Source organism: Anopheles aquasalis, chromosome 2, assembly GCF_943734665.1.
Source record: "Anopheles aquasalis chromosome 2, idAnoAquaMG_Q_19, whole genome shotgun sequence".
Lineage (NCBI taxonomy): Eukaryota > Metazoa > Arthropoda > Insecta > Diptera > Culicidae > Anopheles > Anopheles aquasalis.
Genome location: NC_064877.1, coordinates 64,288,147 through 64,311,479, shown reverse-complemented (window position 1 = coordinate 64,311,479; position 23,333 = coordinate 64,288,147). Strand labels below are relative to the sequence as shown.

The 23,333-nt window shown below is 49.5% G+C and overlaps 6 protein-coding genes across 13 annotated transcripts in view; 3 read left to right on the top strand and 3 right to left on the bottom strand.

Moving 5' to 3' along the window:
• Positions 1–838: 838 nt before the first annotated feature.
• On the top strand, positions 839–1,882 carry LOC126576397 (cell cycle control protein 50A-like). The gene has a single exon (XM_050237660.1). It carries the CDS (start codon positions 839–841, stop codon positions 1,880–1,882), a length of 1,044 nt encoding a protein of 347 aa, XP_050093617.1.
• A 5,525-nt stretch (positions 1,883–7,407) lies between these two features.
• On the top strand, positions 7,408–11,324 carry LOC126570625 (uncharacterized). Of its 4 annotated transcripts, none has more exons than XM_050228545.1 (5): positions 7,408–7,442; positions 9,001–9,155; positions 9,581–10,373; positions 10,444–11,021; positions 11,112–11,324. In XM_050228545.1, the coding sequence occupies exons 2-5, from the start codon at positions 9,112–9,114 to the stop codon at positions 11,320–11,322; spliced, it is 1,626 nt and encodes a 541-aa protein (XP_050084502.1). In that variant the 5' UTR covers positions 7,408–7,442; positions 9,001–9,111; the 3' UTR covers positions 11,323–11,324. The 4 variants fall into 4 exon arrangements, with proteins under 4 accessions (XP_050084502.1, XP_050084504.1, XP_050084503.1 ...); XM_050228547.1 differs by having other exon boundaries at positions 7,416–7,442; positions 9,059–9,155; XM_050228546.1 differs by lacking the exon at positions 7,408–7,442 and adding an exon at positions 7,563–7,693.
• A 127-nt stretch (positions 11,325–11,451) lies between these two features.
• Positions 11,452–12,745, bottom strand: LOC126570666 (39S ribosomal protein L10, mitochondrial). The gene is made up of 2 exons (XM_050228601.1): positions 12,503–12,745; positions 11,452–12,415 (listed from the first exon to the last, which is right to left on the bottom strand). The coding sequence occupies exons 1-2, from the start codon at positions 12,522–12,524 to the stop codon at positions 11,679–11,681; spliced, it is 759 nt and encodes a 252-aa protein (XP_050084558.1). The 5' UTR covers positions 12,525–12,745; the 3' UTR covers positions 11,452–11,678.
• A 143-nt stretch (positions 12,746–12,888) lies between these two features.
• LOC126570599 (protein aubergine) lies at positions 12,889–16,687 on the top strand. The gene is made up of 6 exons (XM_050228505.1): positions 12,889–13,148; positions 13,240–13,408; positions 13,492–14,672; positions 14,757–14,960; positions 15,056–15,997; positions 16,097–16,687. Exons 2-6 carry the CDS (start codon positions 13,274–13,276, stop codon positions 16,359–16,361), a joined length of 2,727 nt encoding a protein of 908 aa, XP_050084462.1. The 5' UTR covers positions 12,889–13,148; positions 13,240–13,273; the 3' UTR covers positions 16,362–16,687.
• A 670-nt stretch (positions 16,688–17,357) lies between these two features.
• On the bottom strand, positions 17,358–20,309 carry LOC126570654 (malate dehydrogenase, cytoplasmic). Its single transcript, XM_050228585.1, has 3 exons — positions 20,072–20,309; positions 18,648–19,013; positions 17,358–18,584 (listed from the first exon to the last, which is right to left on the bottom strand). The coding sequence occupies exons 1-3, from the start codon at positions 20,072–20,074 to the stop codon at positions 17,949–17,951; spliced, it is 1,005 nt and encodes a 334-aa protein (XP_050084542.1). The 5' UTR covers positions 20,075–20,309; the 3' UTR covers positions 17,358–17,948.
• A 1,172-nt stretch (positions 20,310–21,481) lies between these two features.
• The window catches only part of LOC126570578 (E3 ubiquitin-protein ligase Ufd4), a 24,220-nt gene continuing 22,368 nt past the window's right edge, over positions 21,482–23,333 (bottom strand). For all 5 annotated transcript variants that reach the window (XM_050228431.1, XM_050228433.1, XM_050228434.1 and 2 more), the window contains one exon: positions 21,482–23,333. This exon is cut by the window's right edge and continues 182 nt beyond it. In XM_050228431.1, the coding sequence (XP_050084388.1) occupies positions 23,233–23,333 (101 nt within the window). In that variant the 3' untranslated portion in view covers positions 21,482–23,232.

The following is a 23,333-nucleotide window of genomic DNA, read 5'->3' as shown; positions in this document are numbered from 1 at the left end:
GCAACGGTTTCGGATTGCCATTTTCCTCTTCGCTTCGTCCCTCTTTTCGAACGCCAAACGTTGCAAATGGGAAAGGATTTTTCGGGCGTCAAAAATTGTGCGACAATCGCATTACGGGGCTTTTTGGAAGACACTAGGCAGGATGTGGAGCCTTCTTTTTTTGGTTTGGCTTGGCGCGCTGGTGTTTTTTCCGGGTTTTTGGCCAAGCCGTTGGCTCAGCAGGCAAGAGTTCCGCATTGCACTGTGCATTGTGCGACGCCACGTGCCTACGGGGGGTTTGGTTCCGGAAACTGCATTTCGGAGCACTATTCTATGAGCAACCAATTGGACCTCTTTTTTATACAATCTCTGGAAGGAAGAAATGATTTACAAACCATTCAAATCCTTCATGCTCATCGAACATATTTTTGTAGAAAGCATAATTATTAAAGCATAAATATTTTATCTTTTCAACCTTTTATTCTTTTTTGTCTGTGAGTTGTCTGCTTTTTTGTCCTTTTTTCGAGTGTTTTGTTTAATTCCATTAGTTATTCTCGTTTGCTAAAAATCACCGTAAATTAAGAACATTGCAGTAAACCTTATTGTTTAATAGCCTCATAGACCTTTTTTGTGTTAATAAACTACAATCTAGTTGAACAAAATTTTTCGTTATTTTCATTAAAAAAAATGTTGGGCTCTTTGATTGATTCGAACTGACGGCATCAACAATAAATATCTGAACACCGGAAACGAACGTCTTTCTTCGATCACAGTAACCATCGCCTAGTATTGTGAAGCCTCAGCTTGTAGTTGACCACCGCTAACGTCTGCCATCGTTCTTTCCATTTCAGCCATCATCATGCCCAACACGAGAATCAGCCAGATCAGTTCGGATTTGCATTTGCGAAGACCTCCCAACACGGCATTCCATCAGCAACGCCTCAGCACCTGGGAACTCACATGGAAACCGCGTGTTATCTGGCCAATACTCACCATATTCGGGATCATTGGCCTGCTCGTCGGTCTAGTGTTGCTGTACGTGTCCTACAACACCCCGGAATACACGCTGGATTACACCGACTGTATCGCGACGGAGGATTCCGCTGGACGAAGCTGTTCGGATATCATTGCGACAACCCCCGGCGAGGTATGCCACTGCGAGATGACCTTCACGCTTGATCAAGCCTTTCCACGGAGAGTCTTTCTCTACTACGGTCTGCGTAACTTCTACCAGAACCACCATTACTACACCCGATCCCGTGACGATCGACAGCTCCGGGGAGTGCTCTCGAACACGCCGTCCGAACGATGTGAACCCTTTATCTATGCGTACCGTGGTGACCGGTTGCTGCCCATCGTCCCGTGCGGTTCGTTAGCCAATTCGCTCTTCAATGATTCATTCACGTTGTATGCGCTGTCGGATGTCGCTGCTCCTCGCGTTGTGCCACTGGTCAGTGGTCGATCGCTTTGGCCGCATGAACGTGCCGTCAAGTTTCGCAATCCGCGCGGGAACCTACGTCAACGGCTGGTGAACTATGCTCGACCACCTTCTTGGTCCCGTGAGCTCTGGGAATTGGACCCAGATCATCCGGACAACAACGGGCTGCAGAACGAAGACTTGATCGTGTGGATGAGACCAGCAGCACTTTCGAACTTTCGCAAACTGTACCGTCAGGTGGATGATTCGAAGGCTCCTTTTCAGGATGGGCTACCGAGCGGAAACTACAGCCTGCACATTGCCTACCGCTATCCCGTGCACTCGTTCGATGGACGGAAATCTATCATCCTGAGCTCACCGTCGTTGTTGGGTGCACGGAATCACTTCCACGGCTTGGCGTGTATAATCTCCGGTATAATATGTCTCGTGCTTGCATGCGTTCTTGCGGCACTGCCCTGTTGGTGAATGTAAACCATCAACATTCATGAGTGGAAGACGATAGGTTGCGGTGGATATCAATCAACGAAGGAAAACGAAACAATAATCATTCATAATCAATAATCATTCCAACTATTCGTTCTTCTTTCTGATTATTACTGTAGCTCAGCTAAGAAACGTTGGTCATTAGGTTGTCGAGGGTGTTTTTTGTCGATCAATCGATGAAGCCATAAGGGGACCACACAGTCGCTGTTGGTAAATGTTGAACTGTAGAGTATTCACAAGGACAAACGGCTAATCGCTTATGCTTGTCAGCGCCTAAACTGCAAAACGCTGAGAAGAGTAGGCCGATGAACACGTGTTACTTGAATTAAAATAATTCCAAAATAGGATCTTAAATGGTATACGCAATTAAAATGTAATTTAAAATGACTCAAAATGGAATAATTATTCATCCATTAAATTCAACAATAAATTTGGGTCTGTACAAAAAACTACATCTAAATGGTGAACACAAAAAAAAGTTTAAAATATTAAAACACCATCAAAAAACGGAATAAAACAACACGAAAATACACCTTCTCCACCATAAGTTTCATCTTTCATCGCCAGCATTGATGTTGGCCATCGCCATTGCCGCCGAACATCGAATTGCGCCGTTGTTGCTGCTGTGGGTTTCCGACTACATCATCGCGCGCGCTTCCTCCTACACGTGCTGCGCTCCTGTGAAATGACGCGCGTCACCATTTCGACCGCACGTGAGCGTGTAGCGCGTGGTGGCCCACACATGTGTCGAAGCGAGAAAGCTCTACAATGGCAGTATGTGTGGTGCGTTTCGAGACGCCACTTTACAACCGCACCAACGGGCGTAAAGTCGGTCGCGGGCTACCTGCCCGGGTGCATGCGATCCCGCTGCAAATATCGGTAATATGATGCAGAAAACTTCGGTGCCCTAATTTCCCAGACCGCGGGGCCGCAGTGACCGCCTCGAGCACATGCGACCCTGTTCCAAACGGCAGACATTTGTTTCACTTTTATTTCCACGCACTTTTAGAAACCTCGGTTGTTCCAGTTCCGGGCGGGATTGCGTAACTCGGCGAACGATTCACATCACCGTGTGGCCCACAAAGCAACCGCGTTGCCATCAACTCAGTACCTCTTTGGAACATGCAGTTTTTTTTTAAATGCTGGTGTGCACTGGTGAATCTGTAAAGAAACTGTATTGTTAGTCATTTGTTGATTGTTTTCGTTTGTTATCCACCTACTATTTGTTCTTTATCTTGCTTGCACTAACTTTTAATTCCTCTCAATTGCCAGTCGGTGCCAGCCGGTGCTGTTCGAAAAGGCAACACTGCACGGCAGACAAAGCGCAGCGCATCCAAGTGTTCCGACGCTCGTCGCCTGCTAGACGGCATGCGATCCGGGCTCTTTTTGTGGCTGAATCCTGTCAGCACTTTGTGCGCAAAAAGGGACTTTGCGACACCCGTTTTCAAGTCGCCGGGCGCCATTACATTGCCCTGGCCCCGCTCGAAACGGTTCCGCGGAATCATTCAATTCCGGTGAAAAAGCTACGATAGTCGCATCGTCAATTGAAAGTTCTGAAACGAAGCGATTTAGCTTAAATTACAGGATCTGCATTAATTTACAGCCCAACTATTTTCTTGCCATTTAAATTCAAGCGGTCAAAACAGTTTAGATGAGGTACCATAAAAACGCTCTAACGTAACGGGCTTTTCGCAAACTCTCCTGCATGGAGTTAAATTTACAGACTGAAATGCATTTAAATTTCGTTTGCTCACCAACAAATCTGATCCCACAACGAGCAAAATGTCAACGAAATGGACCGCTCCCACGATCATTTCCGTGGCGTGCGACCGCAAACGGCCCCATCAGGGCTCGTGTGTTCGTCGTGGTCCAGGCGCGACCCTGCGGCTACCGGCTATAACCCTCCGCTCCGGATACTATTCGTCCCGATGTCCCAATTTTGACGTCATTTGAAGCAATCGGGTCCGCACGCTCGACATCAGCCGTTTCCGCGGCCAGAGAGAACTACCCGTGACCGCTCCTGTGCACTTGGTTTAATTATAAAAAAGTGGCCCTGTTTTGCGGCGCAACCCTCACGACGCACACTGATGATGGGCAAAACAGGCCGCAGCCCGGATTACGATGTTTTGCAGGCGGAATCGAAGTGGAATCATGGGAGTGATTCCGAGCGTCCATCACTAACGTACCCACTACGGAAAACCGCCTGCTGCGATCGATTCAAACTCTCATGAACTCGTTCGCTGATTCGTCAACAGCATCGCACAGTGGGCTACGGCGGTTGATTGGGATTGTCGTACGAAATGTTTGTCCAACTCTCGATACCGCCACGAACCACTGTGCGCTTCCTCCGTGTCGCCTGCTACGCAGATGCCACCCTGTTAATGATAAAAAGAATCCGATCAGAATTGTACTAAGCGGCCAATCCCATCCGACACCGTGAGTCGCCGGGGGTTCCGACACAGCACTTATGATAAATCTACCTGCCCACCGGCGTGCATCCCTAGTGATAAAGGAAAAGTTTTGAAAGTAATCTTCTACTCACGGCGGCCTCCCGCATAGTGCGATGAAAACCGGAACAAGGCGCCACCACACACCAACACTCGGCTGGCCTCGGTCGGCCCCGTGTATGAGTTTGGTCGTTTCGTGCGCCCATTGATCCATCTTCGACTTGATAGAGCGACGAAGCGAGTGGAATGCATCGCAGTTACCTTCCACGGGCATGTGCTCTTGGTAGAGCGCAAAATTGAAATTGATCAACACTTTTCGAGCGACTTTTCGAGCGACTCGACTGGGTCGAGCCGTTTCGCTAGCCGCACTAGCTTGGCTCGGACTACCTGCACAGCCGCATGCGCTCCCGTGAAGAAAAGGAACCTAGAACGCGTTTCGGTGCGGAAAACGAAAAACTCTCTCGAAAATCGGAGCTGCTAGACGGCCACCAACCGCAACGCCAACTTTGTGGTTCCGCCGCGACCGTTGCGACATCTTTGAGTTGCACGAGTCCGGGCATCCTTTCTGCGATTGTTCGCTATCGGTCAATTGATTGTATAATCTACAGGTTGTTTTTTATCGGTAGTGACCAAACATCAACAGTTTTGTACTTAAAAATGTATGAAATAACATAAATAGTGCTAAAAATTACACAAACATAAAAATATACCGATTTTTCAATTTATTCCGTTCCACATATTAACCGTCAGAAAATTAATAATCATTGGACGCATTTTACTAGTCAGTTTATATAAATTTTAAAACTGATCTCACAAACAAAACCACAATTAAGGATTTGCTCGTTTCCGGCATCACTTGCTGGCGAGAAAAAAAGCCGCTCGCGTGCTCACTCGGGTTCAAAGTTGCTTCAAAATCGGAACCGCTTCCGAGGAGTGAGAGCGCGCGAACACGGTTCCTATGCCGCAGGGCAGGCAGTCGGTCGATTGCTACCTCCTCCGATGCTGCGGCTCGCGTATTACTTGTGACCAAATCCTGCCTACGTTGGCCACGCGGCCACGCGGCCACTAGCGAGTCGACGCTAGCGAGTCGTTCGAATGGTCGGTTTAGGTCGATCATGTCCACTAAAGACGCGGATAACATCACACGGAACAGCGGCATCATCATCGTTCGGTTGGGCTTGCCAGAATAGAAGGGGACAGACCGAGAAAGACAAAGCGAGCGAGTGAGCCAGATGACGTCGTGCGGCCGCGAGGAAGCGCAAGAGTTACCGTCTGGCCGCATGGACTCTTGGTACTTTGTGACTCGTTGTTGATGGCGTAATATTTCGCGTGTTTCGTGCCGTGTCGCGAAACATTCGTTATGCCGCTGTCCGTTATGTTGCGATAACGGTCGACGCGAGGGTTCTTTTCAACTCGATCTAAAATGCATTTCATCTTTTGTTTGGTTTTTTTTAACTTAAGTTGTCTCATACAAACAGTCTGCTCTCGAAAGGTGCATTCGTCCATAAAATTGTTTTACATAACGGTCCATAAATTGTGCAGCAGCAAACTGTAGCATCTAATCATTAATAAATATCATTAAATAAACATCTATGGCCTTTTAATTGGCTCTTCGGATTCGTTTAACGTGACAACCGCTTTATAACCTCTTTTTTTTTAAACTCGATTAGAAAAGTTATTAAATGCAACGTGAGGGATCTGCTAACCATTCAAAATATGTTTCAGTTTCCAATTTCATCCACTTATCTCCCATATAAAGAAACGGAAAAACTGCAAGTTGAACATGTACGAAATGATCATGGGCCTTGTGTGATTTGCTCAAACATGATTTCTTGTTTTCCTATTCTTAGGTATCGCTTTTACTACTTTAACGTTGAATTATTTTAAAATGAAAATGAAGCGATTGTATTCACTCGAATGTTGCAGGAAATTCAAACATCATCTAACATTTTTAGATTATCATTCATCTAACTTGTTTACATTATCACTAAATGGATTATGAGGATTTATTCATCTACCTGGAGAGGCAGAAGATTACTTACAGCATAGAGCGCATGCTGAAGATTGACTAGATAGCTACGCCTTGCTAACAAGATAACTGCGATCACAAGCTATCGATCTTCTACTGACTAAGTTTGTCACTAATCCAATAAAATGCTTTTTAAATCAACTGCCAGCCCTTTATTCAAACCATGCCACGTCCTGAAAAGCAGTTCTATTCACGTTTTATGTAATCAGCATTGGACAGAACACGATAGAGCAAAGGCGAATCTGTCCCCTATTGTCCCACAAATATATCTCATGTACGTCAGAGAACAGGGCACTCGCGCTTAACTTTGCCACCTCCCATGAAGATCCACACCTCAGCGAAGAACAGGACATTGACACATATTAGCACTGAATGTGTCGGCGATGCGGTAATCGCCACCAGCGATCGCCATCAAGCATCACCGGGCCCCTAGTGTAGAGGGAAGGAAAGTTCGCTACGCAAGGTCACTTTCTATTTACCCACCCCTTTCGCATCAAAATCGAAAAATGGTCCCGCAAAAAACATGATCATGTAATGTGCCTGTGGGGCGAGGAGAGTGAGGTATCACAACAAGCGAACAGCGTTTTTGTCATGCTACAAATATGCTGCTGTGGTGATGATAATGATGGTAGTGTTGGTGATCCACTCCGTTCGTGTTGTGCTTTATTTAGAAAAAAAAACGCGCGCAAACACAGACGACCACTCCGTGGTACCACGTGGGGGGTGGCGCATAATATGGGAGATACGAGCTGATCATATGAGATCGTTTCGCTCTCATGTTGCGCATCTGTCTGCCTTCGGGGCCGTTCATCGTGCACTATCGTAATCAGGAATGCTCGGCAGCGTGCTCTCGCGGTTTCCCATATGGTTTCCATGCAAAACACACGAACCACTCGTTCGTTCGTTCGTTCGATCGTTCGGTTGTCCTCCCGTTAGCACAAACAACACCACAAACACCGAATCGAACCGAGAAAAGCGCCAACGGCAGCGATGCTGCACCGTTCGCTCGCCAGATACTCGACGATCGTGAAAAAGATCACTTGTTCGGGCAGACAACATTCTACAGGTGCGCTACTCTGACGGTTCCGTGCGTGCGAGCGTTCGTATTTGTCCTGATAGTGGCACCATAACGTGGTGGTGAAGCGGTATGCGTCAATCAGTAAACCAATGATCAGACTTTCGTGATCGTCAAACAGGCTCACGTGAGCTGCGATGGGTGCATCTTTGCGATTGTAGCCGTGCCATTTAACGATCGTTCTCATCTCCAGGTGCTCGACCGTGACAATCAACGTGAAGTGATGGTGCCCCTGTAACACGGTGTGTGCGCGGGGAAAATTGAGTGAAAAAAGGACTATTTTTATCTCGGTGCCACTAGTGAGAGAGTAGCCAACACACCGAGTGTGCCCTTTCAGCCGTGTCCTCCACGCGATCCACTGCTCGTGATCGCGTGTCGGAGGTGACCAAAACGGCATCACTAACAGAGCTTCACGTTTCTTGTTTTCGGTCCTGGCGTTGCTCGGATGTAGCATGACGAGACGGATACTCGCTAATTGGAATGATAAGCAAAGGACGATAGGAAAGCATTCGATATCCAAAGAATATGCTTCGTCGCGCCACTGTGCTGGTCATTTACACGGGTCATGTTTTCTCGTCGATCGTCGGTGTATTCCCACTCTGTGCACCTCGCAGCGAGGGGACACCTTGCAGACCGCTCAGTCTGCCCACCTCCGATAGCGTGTTTCCGTTGACCGTTGGAGTGGTTTTTTTGATGCGCACGGTGGCAATGTGCTAAAAATAATAATCCGCTGTCTTTGGGATTTCTTTTTCTTCTGGCATCACTCGATCCTCAGCATCGCCAGCAGTGGCCACTTGGCCACACCCCCCTTTCCCGTCCACTACACCCGGTGAGGTAGTGATCGCTCCTCGATCTTCGTCTCGCGATCCTCACCTATGTCGTAATGTTCGGTCGTGGCTTATTACAGACAATGAAGTTTTCATTTTTCAAACACCCTAAACCCCTAATCTGAACCGGGTGCGACCACTGCAAAAAAAAGGGCAAAAAGAGCAGTAGCAGCACCTGGTGGAGGTTTTCTGTTAGTTCCCGAAAACAACCGACTCCTGTGGCCGCACTTTCGACTGTTTTCTACGTGCCAACGAACATCGAACTTAGGTTGGCCGCGTCTTGATGCTGTTTTTTTATCTCTTTTCGTTTTGGTTTATCGTACCCTCTATAGTGTTGGTGTTGGTGAGTCTATCTTTATCCTGGCAACGAAAATAAAACGATACCGAGACTGTGAGCGATCATGTTTTTTGCTCCTGTCCACCAACAAGCGCACATTGTTTGCTGGCGATCATCGGTCGGGATCGTAAAGGATGTGAAATGTGCGATCGACCATCGCTGTAGTGGCTAACATCTCGCCAAGTGACCCGAGATCTGTTAGCGCGGAACGCAACTACGTTGCGGCATAATTGTCACCCAAAATCGGATGTTCGTGCTGTTCAAGTGACCATCGCAAAAGGAACCAATTACTAATGAAATCAAAGTAGCCATACATCGTAAGGACATGGACCCAGGAATTTTACTAAAATCAGATTTTCCATTTCTTTGCTTCTTCCACAAAAAGGTAGAACACAAGAGAGAAGAAGTGACCCCTTACAGGCATATCCGTTGTTATATCCTAGGGTGGTGGTGTTACTTTCAAGACTGCGTTACTACGAGAAGAGGAAAACAGAAGATGGACAAACCGTCGCGTCCTGTGCGAAATCGTAAGCGTAGTAGGTTCGTGAAGTTAGGGAGAGCCGAAAGAGAGGTAGCCATGGTTACCGAGATAGCTACCGTGGAGGCGCAAGCAATGTGTGTTTCCATCCCGTCATCCCATTGTCCACCTTCATTGCCACCGTAGAGTACGCCTAAGAGCGGTAGCAGATAAACAATCGCATCGCATCCTATCCCTTCATATCTGCATGTTGTCTCATTGTCGTCGTGTTCGATTAACGGTTGTGGGCAAACATCAAGTCCCAGTGTGTAGAGCGATGTCTCCCGCTGATCATCTGACCGCCTAACAGCATTGCTTTGCACGTTCGCCCTAACTTTCCGTTCGCAAACTCTCTGTGACGAGCGCGTGCTATCCCTGTACTGTTTTGTTTCCGTTTCGCGTCCTCAGTTCTAAAGCAACACGTTTGAATGTGGTGTGTTGTTCGCAGGAAAGCATGGCCACCGGGTGACACACATGGGCGGCCGGTCAAGAGGTTGTTCACGCCGGAGATTAAGCGACTACTAAAGGATTGGTTGGTTCGGCGGCGCGATAATCCGTACCCGAACCGGGAGGAAAAGAAACTGCTGGCAATCGAAACGGGCCTCACGTACACGCAGATCTGCAACTGGTTCGCGAACTGGCGCCGAAAGCTCAAAAATTCCGGCAACGATCCACTGCGAAAGACCTGGGGCAACCTGATCCGCCATTACAACACGAACGCCCGGGGCAATGTGGAGCAGTTTAGCATTTGTTCGAGTGACAGCATTTGGAGTGGTGCCGATGGGGAGGATTCGAATGATTCGCGCCACACATCACCTGCATCCGCCCGGAATGGGCGACCGGAGCACGTGGTAATGCTTCACGCCACCGCTAGGCAGCATGGAGCTCACGGGGCGTGTAGGATGCCCTTCTCATACGTCAAGTACAGCAGTCCACCGGCCAGTGCGGATCCTTACGATGAGATGGGGTACAATGAAATGCATCCACATCCACGCCACAACAAGAATAGCGCATCATTTCGAAGCAAAAATGGACGAAAGTGTGCGGAGTATGTCAGAAGGTTCCCGCCGGAATACAGTACCAGTCCAACGACGAGCAGCACCAGCGTATGCCATGGTCAGCTAGATGAAAGTCCGTCTTCATACGAAGATGTGCGGCCAACGTGCTGCTTCGATCACTGCTACACCCCACGGAACTACGAGACCGTGTTCGGCATACCGGAAGATACCAGGTGCTACAAGGTATGGGGGTAAGCTGGAATAAGCCGCAACGCTCTTACTGATCTCACTGGATACTCATATCTCTTTACAGATCGAAGCAGGCCACAAATATATACCGGATGGTAGCCATGCGACACTCGAGCCCCTCATCCTCACTGCCAAACCGTCCGGATTTGGGCGATTCGAACATGGCAATGAGCGAACGGGGCTTATGGGAACAACAACAGCCACCCTGTTTCTTGCCCAGTCTCCCCATCTTTCTCCGACGACGACCGGTGCAACATTGCCGGTACCAGCGCAGAACCGTTCGAGCAAGTACAAGAGCAGCATGATGGAAAAGTATCTACGGGATCTAAGTGAGCTGGAAGCGGATCACAGCAGACAGCCGGTGATCATGGCAACCATTCCGTTCCAGCGGAGCTACCAAAATCACCATCACCATCTGTGCCATCGCGGATCGGTGGATGAGGAACCGGACCACGATGCTACCGATCCGTACCGAGCGGAACCGGCGCTCGTTCACGCCATAATGGACTCTGCCGATCGACTAAGCTGTGATACGGGTGTCCTCGATGCACCACCACCTTCACTGTCCAAGTGGCTAGAAAGTGCGGCCAAGTTTACCCCCGCGAAGCACAACTACATCGGCGGTGATTGGGAAAAGTCTGGGTATGTGGTGTGGGTTGCCTACGATGTAGTAAACTCTTCAGAGACCGCCGCTCAACTCACCTGGTTGTCCTTTGTCGCTCGCTTTTACAGGAAACAATCGACGGCAAAAAAACGTTGTGATTCCGGGGGACTGTATGGGTCCCTTTCGGGCCATCCGGGACAAGGAACGAATGGAATCTCACTAGATAATGCACTCGGATCGGATGGTAGTGTAACGCTTACCCATCAGAAGGACGAGATCGATGCAGCCGAAGCGTTGACACGTTTAGCGAACAATTTTCGGACGAAATTCTCCAGCTAACAACCCTGCCGCTCGAGAGAGCGACGACCAAAGAGACCGGAAGATGTAGTGTTCGGTAGTAATCAGCGGGTTTTGTGTTTATGTTACTGCATTCCTTAAAGTGATAGCGTAGTAGCGCTCCAACCCTCGTCCGTCAGCTTCGATGGAAATAAATGTAACGGGACATCCATTTGCACAACGCCGCTGGCCGAACGTTGAACGAAGGATTAGTCCCGCAAACTGTGGTCGATCGAATTACTTCATCACTGCTCTCTGCACTGCACTGTGATACTCACTACACTCCGGAGATTAAGCGGATTAATAGTTTTTTCTTTTATAGACTACTTTTTACTTAACAAAGTTTCCCTAAATGCCTCTCAACTGTCCGCTACCTTGCCATTGGCTGTCTCTGCTTGCTCTGCATCATTGCCGCGGGCGTGCGCATCCAAAAGATTGACCAACTGCTGCTGATGGCACTGCAGATCGCTGACAATCTTGCCACCGGCGCTCTCCAGTACGGCCGCAAACTGTGCCCTGACTGTCGTTAGATCCGGCATGCTGGCATAAGCCACCAGTTCCTGCTTGCTCAGTAGGCGACCCTCGACGATGCCGGCCAGCAACACGAGCTGGGGCGTTTTCTTCAGCACACTAAGCAGCTGATTGATTTTGCGCTCTTCCGGACCGAACACGAGCGCCGTTTTAGCCTCGAACAGGGGCAGGATTGGTTCGAATTTGGTCCCCTCGACGGCCTTCTGCATGATCGACTTTCCGTACACCTTCACCGTGACCTGATGCCGGTGTAGCGCTACCTGCACCTTGAACATGTCCTCTTGGCGGATCGAGTTTACGTGCAGGAATGCCACGAGCCGGCTCTGTTCGAACCAGTTGCGCGCCTCACGGGCCACGATCGCCTCGTACGGGTTGTCCACCTTACGAGTCTCTTTGGTAAGCTGCGCCTCCATGCACGGCGCGCTAAAGGCCGGCTTCTTGTAGAACGGTTTCACGATCTCGAGCACCCGCGCCCTTTCGTAATGAGGTTGGCGCGGTCGCTGGATGTTCATCTTTCCCCGGAACCGGCGAAAAGCCAGCAGCGGATTGCGGGACTGTAACAAACCTGATTGGACGGTATGGCAATCGAACAAACGTGAGGCCCATTGTCGGGTGTTGGTCCATCATGGATATTATTTGCAATTTCTCTTACCATTTATCACGAAATTCGACATTTTCTGTGCCGCTGTTTTTGGTGCCGGAGTTCCAAAACACTAGCTTTAAATTCACCACCGCAGCGGAACCAAATTCACCACCCGATGCCTCGACATCAGATAAAATGGAATATTTTCAAAACGCGTATAGTTAATTTGTAAAGGATTGTGATTTTATTGATAATCCACACCGCATATGCACTCTAAATCGATTTATCAGCGGATATTGGTAAGCATGCCCGTGCCGACGCAATAAATGGTGAATTTTCGCCTGTCGCGAATGATGGGGACTTGCCCTCAGCCCTCTCTTGAACCGTGTTTTTGGTGGCAATATTTTCTTGCGAGTTTCGCATAAATCGAACAGTTCTAGAGCTGGGATCGAGCAGGAGCGAGGAGAGCGAGGCCAGCGATTTTCCCGAAAACATTTTGCAGCGAAGATCCGAAAACCAAACATCCGCAAAAGCGACGCCATTTCCAGCACGTGTGCAAGTTTTGTGTCGTTAATACCGGATTTTGGAGCGTGTGTTTTGAAAAATATTAACAGAATATACCGAAAAGACGCGGCATTCTCAACCAGCAAGGCACGCCGCCACCGCCGCCTTCGAGGTGGTAGGACAGGAGGTAGAAGGAGAAGGGGCAGCAGAGGTAGGAAAGCCGCTGACACTCGCAGAAAACGGTTGCAGCGTGGTACGCCTCTGTCAGCGTAATCTAATCCCGCGCATTCTCGGTTCAACAGCCCAAGCAACAGCAGCAGCAGCGGCGACAGTACGATGGCCGACGGACGTGATCCGCTCGGTCGAGACAGGATGCGTGGTGCGGTCAACCCAAGTCATCACGGATCACGGTCTCCGTTCGAGGCTCGCGGGAGTCATCCACCACCGGGACCAGCCTATCAAACGCCAGAGGTAAGCTCTTTTTTTAACCGAAACATACGATCCACCTAACCACGAATTCGCCTAAAATCACCAATCTAACCTCCAATTCACAGAGACGCCCAGGATGGGTACCGCCACCGTCTGGAGCGCCTGGCGTAAGAGGTCCGCCACCGAGCGGTTCCGGTGCAGGTCCCGCAAGAGCTGGGCCGAATGAACCCCGCCACCACTACACCTCATCCTCGGGGGCCGGAGATGCTGCTGGCGCATCGACGAGCCGAGAATCAACACCGGGCGGCCCTGGTGCAGCACGTGGACTGGGGGGACCCGCCGGCCCTGGAGGCCTTGGCGGCAAACCGATTCGTCGGCGGCCCTTGGCAGACACACTGAGAACGCGCCTCGCCGACTCAAAAACAAAACACGGTTCAACGGGACAAACACTCTCCCTCCAGTCGAATTACTTTAAGCTTGTGAAACGCGTCGATTGGACCCTCAGCCACTACGCAGTCAGCATAGTGCCACCGTGTCCGAGCCCACGTTTGGCGCAATCGCTCGTAAACGAGCATAAGACCATCTTGGGTGGGTTCGTGTTTGATGGAGCGAACCTTTTCACCGGTTCCAAACTGCCGAGTGAGGAAATGGTCCTTCACTCGAAGCACGATCGTACGGGCGATAAGTACGAAGTGCACATCGAGCGAGTGGCGACGGTCGATATGACGGGCGAAACTGGAATTCAGGTGCTCAACTTAATCCTGCGCCGTGCGATGAACGGCCTGAACCTGCAGCTGGTTGGGCGCAATCTGTACGATGCGGCGGCAAAAATTCCGGTTCGGGAGTATCACATCGAGCTGTGGCCTGGCTATATCACTAGCATCCGGCAGCACGAGGCCGATGTGCTGGTGTGCTGTGAAATAGCGCACAAAACTATGCGCATGCAAACTTGTTACGATATTTTGCGCGAATGTCAGCGACACGACCGGAACTATAAAGACGCGTTCCGGAAGGCGGTGCTGGGCTGCGTAGTCCTGACGGGCTACAATAACAAAACGTACACCATTAACGACGTCACGTTTGACACCACGCCCGAAAGCACCTTCGACACCAAAAATGGTCCAATCTCCTTCATGGAGTATTACAAAAACAAGTACAATATCCGGATCCGCGATGCCTTCCAACCGATGCTGTTGTCACGTGCGAAGAAGAAGGACGCCCGATCGGGAGACAACGAGCTGATGGCACTCGTACCTGAGTTATGCCAGATGACGGGCCTAACGGATTCGATGAGATCTGATTTCAAGTAAGTTCATCATCGCGCGCATCTTCGGCCTGGCGACTGCGATCTCATAAAAAAAAACGAAAATGGTTTCTCTCCCGTCTCTAGGATGATGAGAGCAATGGCAGACCACACACGCCTGAATCCGGATAGACGAATTGAGCGCCTGGAAACATTTAACCGGCGTTTGCAGACATCGCCCGAGAGCCAGGAAGTGTTCCGCGTGTGGAAGATGGAGCTCGACCGGCGACTGGTCGATGTGCCGGGCCGTCTGTTACCGCAGGAGATGATATTCTTCTCCACCACTTCCACGTAAGTAGGCTGTGGTGTACACAGTTGGCGATGCACGGCGCAACGAATGATTGCGATTCTCATTCATTCGCAAACTTTTTCCTCAAAAAATCCAGTGGTGTTCAGGCGGGCGATAACGCTGATTGGACGGCGCACTTCCGGGACAATCCGATGTTTGCTACGGTGCGGTTGAGCCGCTGGTATCTGGTCGTGCCGGGGCGTTGCCAGCGGGAGGCGAATGATTTCCTTGGCTGCATGATCAAGGCGGCCCGCGGTATGCGCTTTGAGATTAGTAACTGCGAGATCATCCCCATGCAGGACGACAACCCAAACACGTACATGAGGACGCTTGATAGTATCATCAATAAGGATCCACAGATGATCATGTGCGTTGTTTCGAACAACAAATCAGATCGTTATACAGCGATAAAAAAGAAGTGCTGTGTGGACCGAGCCATCCCGACGCAGGTAATGGTCCAGAAAACGATCACCCCAAAAACGGGCAACATCCGGACGCTGATGTCGGTCGCAACCAAGGTGGTCATACAGATGAACTGCAAACTGGGTGGAGTCCCGTGGAAGGTAAAAATCCCGCTAAACGGGTTAATGACGATTGGTTTCGACGTGTGCCACGATTCGAAAGACAAGAGCAAATCGTTCGGTGCGATGGTGGCCACCCTCGACCACGACAACCGTGGGACACCCAAGTTTTTCTCCACCGTCAGCCACCACTCAAGCGGCGAGGAGATTTCGACCTACCTGCCACTCAATACGGTGAAGGCTTTGAATGAGTATCGGCGCGAGTTTGGCGAGTTGCCGAAGCGCATCATCTTCTACCGGGATGGTGTTAGCGAGGGACAGCTCCAGTATATTTACGAGCACGAGGTACGCTCGCTGGTGGACAAACTCGGCCAGATCTACCGGTCGGCAGGCATCGAGCAGGAGGTGTTGCTCACATTTTTCATTGTGAACAAAAGAATCAACACCCGGTTCTTCGATCAGCGGCTCAATCCACGTCCCGGCACGGTAGTCGACAATGTTGTCACACTTCCACAGCGGTAAGTTCGAAGTTCGAGGCGGAATTATCGGCCAAATTGCGTGCCTAGTGCCTGGAAGAGTTGTGATTAATTTACCGATTTTTTTTTCTCTTTCCACAGAACGGACTTTTACCTTGTGTCGCAATCAGTCAAACAGGGCACGGTATCCCCCACTGCATACAACATTGTGTGGGACTCCTCCAATCTGAAAATTGACCATCTTCAGATGCTATCCTACAAGCAGTGCCACTTGTATTATAACTGGTCCGGCACGACTCGCGTCCCAGCAGTCTGCCAATACGCGCACAAGTTGTCGTTCCTCGTGGGCCAGTACCTGCACCAGGCGCCGAGTAGTTTGCTGGAGAAAAAACTATACTTCCTGTAGGAGAGAGAGAACCAACGAAAAACAGTGGGTGGGCAAAACGACAAATGTGACCGGACGAGCTAGTAGCTAACCGATCGATCAAGAGCAACGCAGCGTAACTGGTTTGCTGCGCGATCAACTGCCATCAAAACAACGTGGAGCGTGTGATTGAGGGGGCGGGCTATGTGCGTAGACAGCGCACCTTTTTTTTTATAGAGTTAGATTGCGACTACTTTACAGCGGTGTTGTTTTGACACTAACAAATGAACTATTGTTGAAATAGGCCCGGAAATCAACGGCACTAAACACCAGACGGCCAAGTGCGAATAAACCAGACCCCCTTTCCTCTGAAACGTTGCATTCTTGTTTTTGTCGTTTTCTTGCCAATCATAACGGTCTTATCGTCGGTTGTGTTCGTCTCAAAGAAACTTGCGCCACGTCGAATGGTCACCCGCGTACAAGCACATAGAATGCTAAATAAGCATTGAAAATAGATTCCATACGCAATCAATCCCCGACCAAGAATAGGTTCTCATGCAGTTCGTACACATGTAATCCAAACTCTGTTCCAACGCTTGTGAACGCTTGAGAACCTATCTAAATTGCTGACATGCGTTTCTTGGTTCTAGGCCCTTTTGTGAAAGAACAAATAATACATTATTGGGGTGGTCTGTGGTAAACAGAACATTCATATGGGACAGTTGTGGTATCTGCTCACATTTTGTCATCCAATGGTTGCTTGGGTAAAATGCTTGCTGCAGTTACTAACTTGCAAACGTACACAAACAATGAATGGAGAACGAAACGCAATCGATGCGTTCGTTTTCGTTCGACTGTGGGGTTTTGTCGATCGTAAATTATTCAACTCCGACCCACCATCTGTCGCAAAGTTGGGCCACGTTTCAGATTTCATTCTCCTCGTGTGCGATGCTACCCGAGATTGGTAGGCAACTTTAAAGCGCGGTAATTTTATTTAGGGATGTGGTTTCGTGAAAAAAAAACACCCAAACATTACGATTGCTTTACCTGCACTACAGTTCATATGCTTAGGAGGCACAGGTTTTCTCGTGTATTTTTATTTTTTCTCTATAATGTTCCTCTTAAACCCTCCCGGGGCTACAGTTAACAAATTTGGTCTAGGTAATTGATTGACCGCAGCTCCTAAAAACTACCCCCTGTTTCTTTTCACCGCCTCTAGCATATCAACAATATTAGCTCGTGTGTATTATGTTTCCTCTCAAAATTACGGTTAGTTACAAGATCGCGAACGGGGCGGGTGGTGTTAAGCAACGATCCTCGCTTTCGAAAGCGAAAGTTGGAAAAAGGGAAAGAAAAGTAACTCGTCGGGTAACTGTAAAACAAAATCATTATGGGGAAACCTACGCAGGCACCAGCAGCAGCAACGTGTGACCCGAAAAACCGAAAGCGCTGCCCCGGGCTGCTAAAAAGCACTGATCATCTCTACTAGGTACGATGTGGGGTGTGTGATGTTTTGCTATTTGCTGGGCGTTTTTTTTTTGTTTTGTTAATGCTCAATTACAGGCCGGGCCGGTTATTGGTTTTCTGGGTGTGTTTTCCTACAAAAATTCCGTTTTACAGCTTAACTAGTCAATCGGCGGCACAGACGGCCATCGCTTCCTCCTTCTCCTCCAGCAGCTCCTTGGCGGTGATGTCGAGCTTGCCGCGCGCGAACTCGTCCACCTGCAGGCCCGGCACGATCGTCCACTGGCGGTTTTTGATCTGCACCGGGAAGGAGAAGACGATATCCTTCGGTGCCCCGTAGCTCCCGTCCGAGATGACCCCCATCGAGACGTACTCGCCGTCGCGCGTACCCGCGAACCAGTCGCGCATGTGATCGCTGGCCGCCTTGGCCGCCGACATGGCGGACGACATTTTGCGTGCCGCGATCACGGCCGCGCCGCGCTTCTGCACCGTCTCGAGGAACTCCTGCTTCAGGAACTCATCGTTGGCCACCGCTTCCGGAACACTCTTCGTGACACCATTCACCTCGACCGAAGCGTTCCGCGCATCCGGTACCTGCGTCGCCGAATGGTTACCCCAGATGATGATGTTCTTAACCTTCGTGATGCCGACACCGAGCCGTGCCGCAATCTGTGCCTGGGCCCGGTTCTGATCCAGCCGTGTCATCGCGGTAAAGTTCTGCTTCGGGATCGACGGTGCATAGTGCGAGCACACCAGGGCGTTCGTGTTGGCCGGATTACCTACGACCAGCACTTTCACATCCTACGAAAGGGTAGATGGTGTTGTTACACGTCACAGCACACGCCTCACGCTCCCACTGCTTACCTTCTTGGCGTGCTTATCCAGCGCTTCACCCTGCACCTTGAAGATCTTCACATTGGCCGACAGCAGATCCTTGCGCTCCATGCCTTGCTTACGGGGCATTGCACCGACGAGGAAGGCGGCATCGACGTCCTTGAAGGCGACGGCCGGATCGGCGGTCGGTACGACGCTAACGAGCAGCGGCAGGGCACAGTCGGCCAGTTCCATCACCACACCCTCCAGCACGCCCATCATCGGCGGAATGTCCAGTAAATGCAGGATCAGTGGTTGCTCCGGTCCGAACACATCACCCTTCGCCACCATGTACAGCAGCGAGTAGGCAATCTGGCCGGCCGCACCGGTCACCACGACACGAATCGGTTCCGAAGACTGCAAAAAAAAAAGACGCAAAAAGATCGATTGATTGATTGATCTCGCCATATCAAAGAAGGCGGCATGTGTAAGCGTTCACTCGCTCCCGTTGTTTGTTTGTTGTGTTAGCAGCAGCATCATCGCCATCATCATCATCATCATCATCATCGTCAGAACCAAAAAGGCTACTAGGATCAGTACCACGCCACTCGGGTGGCAGCATATAAAATTAGCGTTCTTCGGTGGTTCCTTTTCTCTCGCGCCGCGATACTGCAGCAACGTGTGAACAACAAACATAGAGTGCGGCGCCAGCTCCACGCTCCCCGAAGCAGCTCCAACGTTTTTGTTTTGCTCCATTTTTGTCCCCTTTTTGTCCCACTATGCGAATAGTACGGAGCCGGTGGGGAATGCTGTGACGTGTGCGCCCGTGCTGTGGCCACTTCGCGAGGGCATAAAAAGGTCAAACCGCTGTGTGTGTGTGTGCACGTCGCAAGCAGCGAGGATTACATAAAACAATTATTCCCTGTATTTCGGAACCGTCCGTTATCACTTGCCAAGCGCACACAGAGACGGATTTTGAGCCGCACGCTATCAGAACACAAGCTGGCTGGCTGGCTGGCCTGTCGTCGATTGTGTTGTTAGATCCCTTCCTCTCAGGCCATTCCTCCCCACCCCACCCACCGGGTGTTCTGTGCTCGTGCCCCCGTGGAGTTCATCTAAATTTGACAGATAAGCTATCGATCCGACAAACAACAGTGATGACGACTTTGGCTCTGCTGCTCCTTCCTGCAGATGGAAGCTCCTTTCCGAAGGTGACCCCGATGGTACGCACCGTTCCCGGAGAAACGGGATGGCGGTTCTTTCCGTGCGGCCAGGTGCAAACCGGAGTTTCCGCCCCATTTTGTACGCTCTGTGGCCTCGTCACGATGACGACGCGACTCTTTTGTTCTCTTTCTAGCTCATTCCGGAGCAGTGTGGTGCCAGAAAGAGGACGGCGATTGACCGCGGCCATTCTCTTTTCGTGAAACCCTTTTTGCAAACAGGATATGGCTGGAGGGAATCGCTGAACTGCTTACCATTTTTGTTGTCTAGCTGGGCTGAGGGAGAGGACACACGGGCCAACACACTCTCGCGGAAGGATAACGGAACCGAAAACGAAACGGATAAAACGGCTGCGAAGAAATCGCGAACAAATCGCCGGTTTCCCTTTGTGTGGTGTGAAGGGGCCGGAGGAGGCAGCTTGTATTAAATGCAACGGTTGATGACGGAGGTGCGGTGGTGTGGACAAGCGCCGAGCAGCGGTTCCGAGAAACTAAAAGTCGCGAATCGGCTCCCGAGCCGGAGTAGCAGGCTGTGCTCCACCACACGCAATTACAGTGAGCTGTACTCTCTCGCGCCACCCTTTTGGAGTTCTCTCTCTCTCTCTCTCTCTCTCTCAGTCTCTCTCTTCTCAGCTAAGCGCGGTGATGGAGCACGGTGATGAGGGCGGAAAGACAACTCGACATTAATTATGAAACGCGAATGAGGAGATATCGCGAACAGCATGTGCGTGAGCCATGGGTATTGGGTAACGTGAACCGCAACTGCAATCGACGGCATTATATTGTTGTCTGGTGCAGCTGATGGCCCCATAAATGATTGAAATATCTCTTCTCAACACTTCAATGCGATCACCGGATGAAAAGAGTGGACATGGCGACGAACGAGAGCGAAAGAGAGGATTGCTTCTCGGTACCAGCCATAACTCGGATGCCGGTGGCGGTCATAAGCTTTTGCTACTATTTTTAAACCTTCATATCGTTGGGTTATTTCTGTGGGTTGGAGACAAACGTTGGACGAACTAGTAATACGAACAAGTGCAGTCGGGGTGTGCAGTTATGAAAATGGGAAGTATTTTTAACCTGGAATCTAATCCTCATCTGTCCCAAGGAAAATCGCACATCCTAGAGCCTATGGAAACCTTCGAGATCGAGTCACGTTTTGAGAGGAGGAGAAAGGCAAAGGCTGCTTAGACATCTCCGTGATTTGGTTATAAAGTCCGGGCAATCAAAACGAACGTGCGGATTCATATCTGTTTGTTTCGAGTTTCCTTGGAAGCATTCGGATCAGAGATCAGGAAGTAGAGCAAGCGGCGAATGATGTATGATTGCAGCATTATCGACCCGAGGAGTACAAGCGATAGCATGGAGAATGATATAACACGAGAGATATGATAAAGCGGAGGCTGTACACGTATCATAACGAGTGCCCATAGCCCAGATTAAGATAAAATGCCAGTATGGACATTAATTTGTGAAAGAATAGGAATGACGAATTGGACAACGTTCATCAATAGTTGAAGATCACTCGCCGGTTCTGTTACCGGATTAATACGGTTGTAGCGAGGGCCTGGCGCTCTTATGCATCCGACTACTAAAAACAATCGTGATGGAGCGTTTAGCGCCACGCTGGTAACAAGCACATTCAAGGCAAAGGACGAAGCGGGGTTGGTTATTGGTTTTACACTTTATTGTTCTTTCTGGCGCATTCTCACCTTCCTCCCACTGCCTCATTATGGTTAAGCGAGTAGAGTAAAGGGGTGCGGCACTTCACATTCGTTCTCGCTGCTTCTCTCTGTTTGCTTTGAAATAAGTAAATGATGGAATCACCTTTTTGTAACATTAATTGTAGTTTCGTGTTTCATATATGTATCTATATATCCGTTTAACACAGTTTTATAAGTGTGTGTATGTGTGTATGTGTGTCGCTCTCTTTTTTAGTGTGTCTAAATTCTCATAACATCCTTCCTTTTCCCGATCGTTCGATCCTCAAACACAAGTTAGTCCACTACTACTACCTCTCCCCTAGCTTACTGGTCTGGTCCACTTAACTCACCTTTTTATGCCTTGCGTGCCTCTCTATTGTTCAAAACGATTAAATGGTTTGAATCTATTAATGCATTATCTTGACAAGGAAAACTGTTCAATTCCAAGGACGTGGTGTGCAGACGATGGTGCGAGAGATTAGAGTCAAAGAGAGGAGCGGGGCCTTGCCGATAACGACGACGAAGACTACGACAAAGTACACGCGGCAAACGGAAGAAGGATATATTTAATTGCGTGTATCAAGAGATGTATTTAACTATTTACAGAAGGTGCGCGCGCGCCTCTCGAGTGTGTGCATCAATAATCAAAACTAACTAGCATTGGCCTCAATACTCAATGGCCCCGCAATCGCGCTACATTTTTAAGAGAGAGAGAGAAAAGGAAAGAGGTCGTCACTCCTCATGCTTTCCACGCTTGCACACTTCACAGCACATCATACCAGAGCACGGCGGCCATTCGCCATTCCTTGATCATTCCACCTGCTACTAACTCTCGCGCTATCATCTCTCGCTCGCTCGCCCGTTCGCTAGGGTGTCAAGTACCTTTTATTCCATTCCTTATGCATCACAAAACCGCCGCGCGGTATGACGATGCAGAGATTTGCAGACATTTTTTCTATCTATACCATTCAAACAGAGGGTAACCTATTCCACGGAAGAGCGGAAACCGTCCGTGGAACGAGCATTTAATATTTTCAGTCGTAAACAAACAAATCCATTACATTCTACTACTTTCGGCGACACCAGAACCAGAGAAGATGCTGGCCGGAACTCCGGATTCCGCGCCAGCAGAGCGTTAGCGTTTAGGTAAGGGTGGTCGCTCTCTTGAAGTGAATCACGATCCTACGTGTTGTCCATAAATTTTGTTTTTTCATCCTTCTGCCTCGTCTATTTAGTTCGTCCTTTCTTTTGAAAGCTTATATTGTTTCGTAATGTTCGAACATCCCTTACAAATCTATATCGCGCTAGACGCTTCGCGTTATCTAGTTATCAGGCTATTTATTTGTTTTCAACGAGGTGATAGGTGGTGTTGTGGCGGCTTGATCGGCCACAAAAAGACTTTTTATAATATTTTAAAATTCAATAAATGGGAGTTCAAGTTACTTGCTCACACGCACACACATACACACACGCGGCGCACGAGCGCGGCCTCAGCGCGCCTCTAGGCGGTTCCTAACAAATAATACAAACACACAATTCAACCGAGCAGCCAGCAGTCCCTTCCGGCTGCAGAAGGTGTTGTTGGCTAGCAACGGCCAAAACATTCAGTCCATTTAGCACACGCACACGGACACACGCTGCACACCCACACAAATCGATCGATTTGATAAACGTAACAAAGTAAGTGTTTGCTTTAGCTATAGTTGTTTTTTTTTAGTTCAGGTGGAATCCCTTCTCCTTGGTCGCGGTAAGCAGCCGTTCGCGCAGGATCTGCTCGTTCGGATAGTCCGGGAGCTTCAGATAGTGGACGCAGG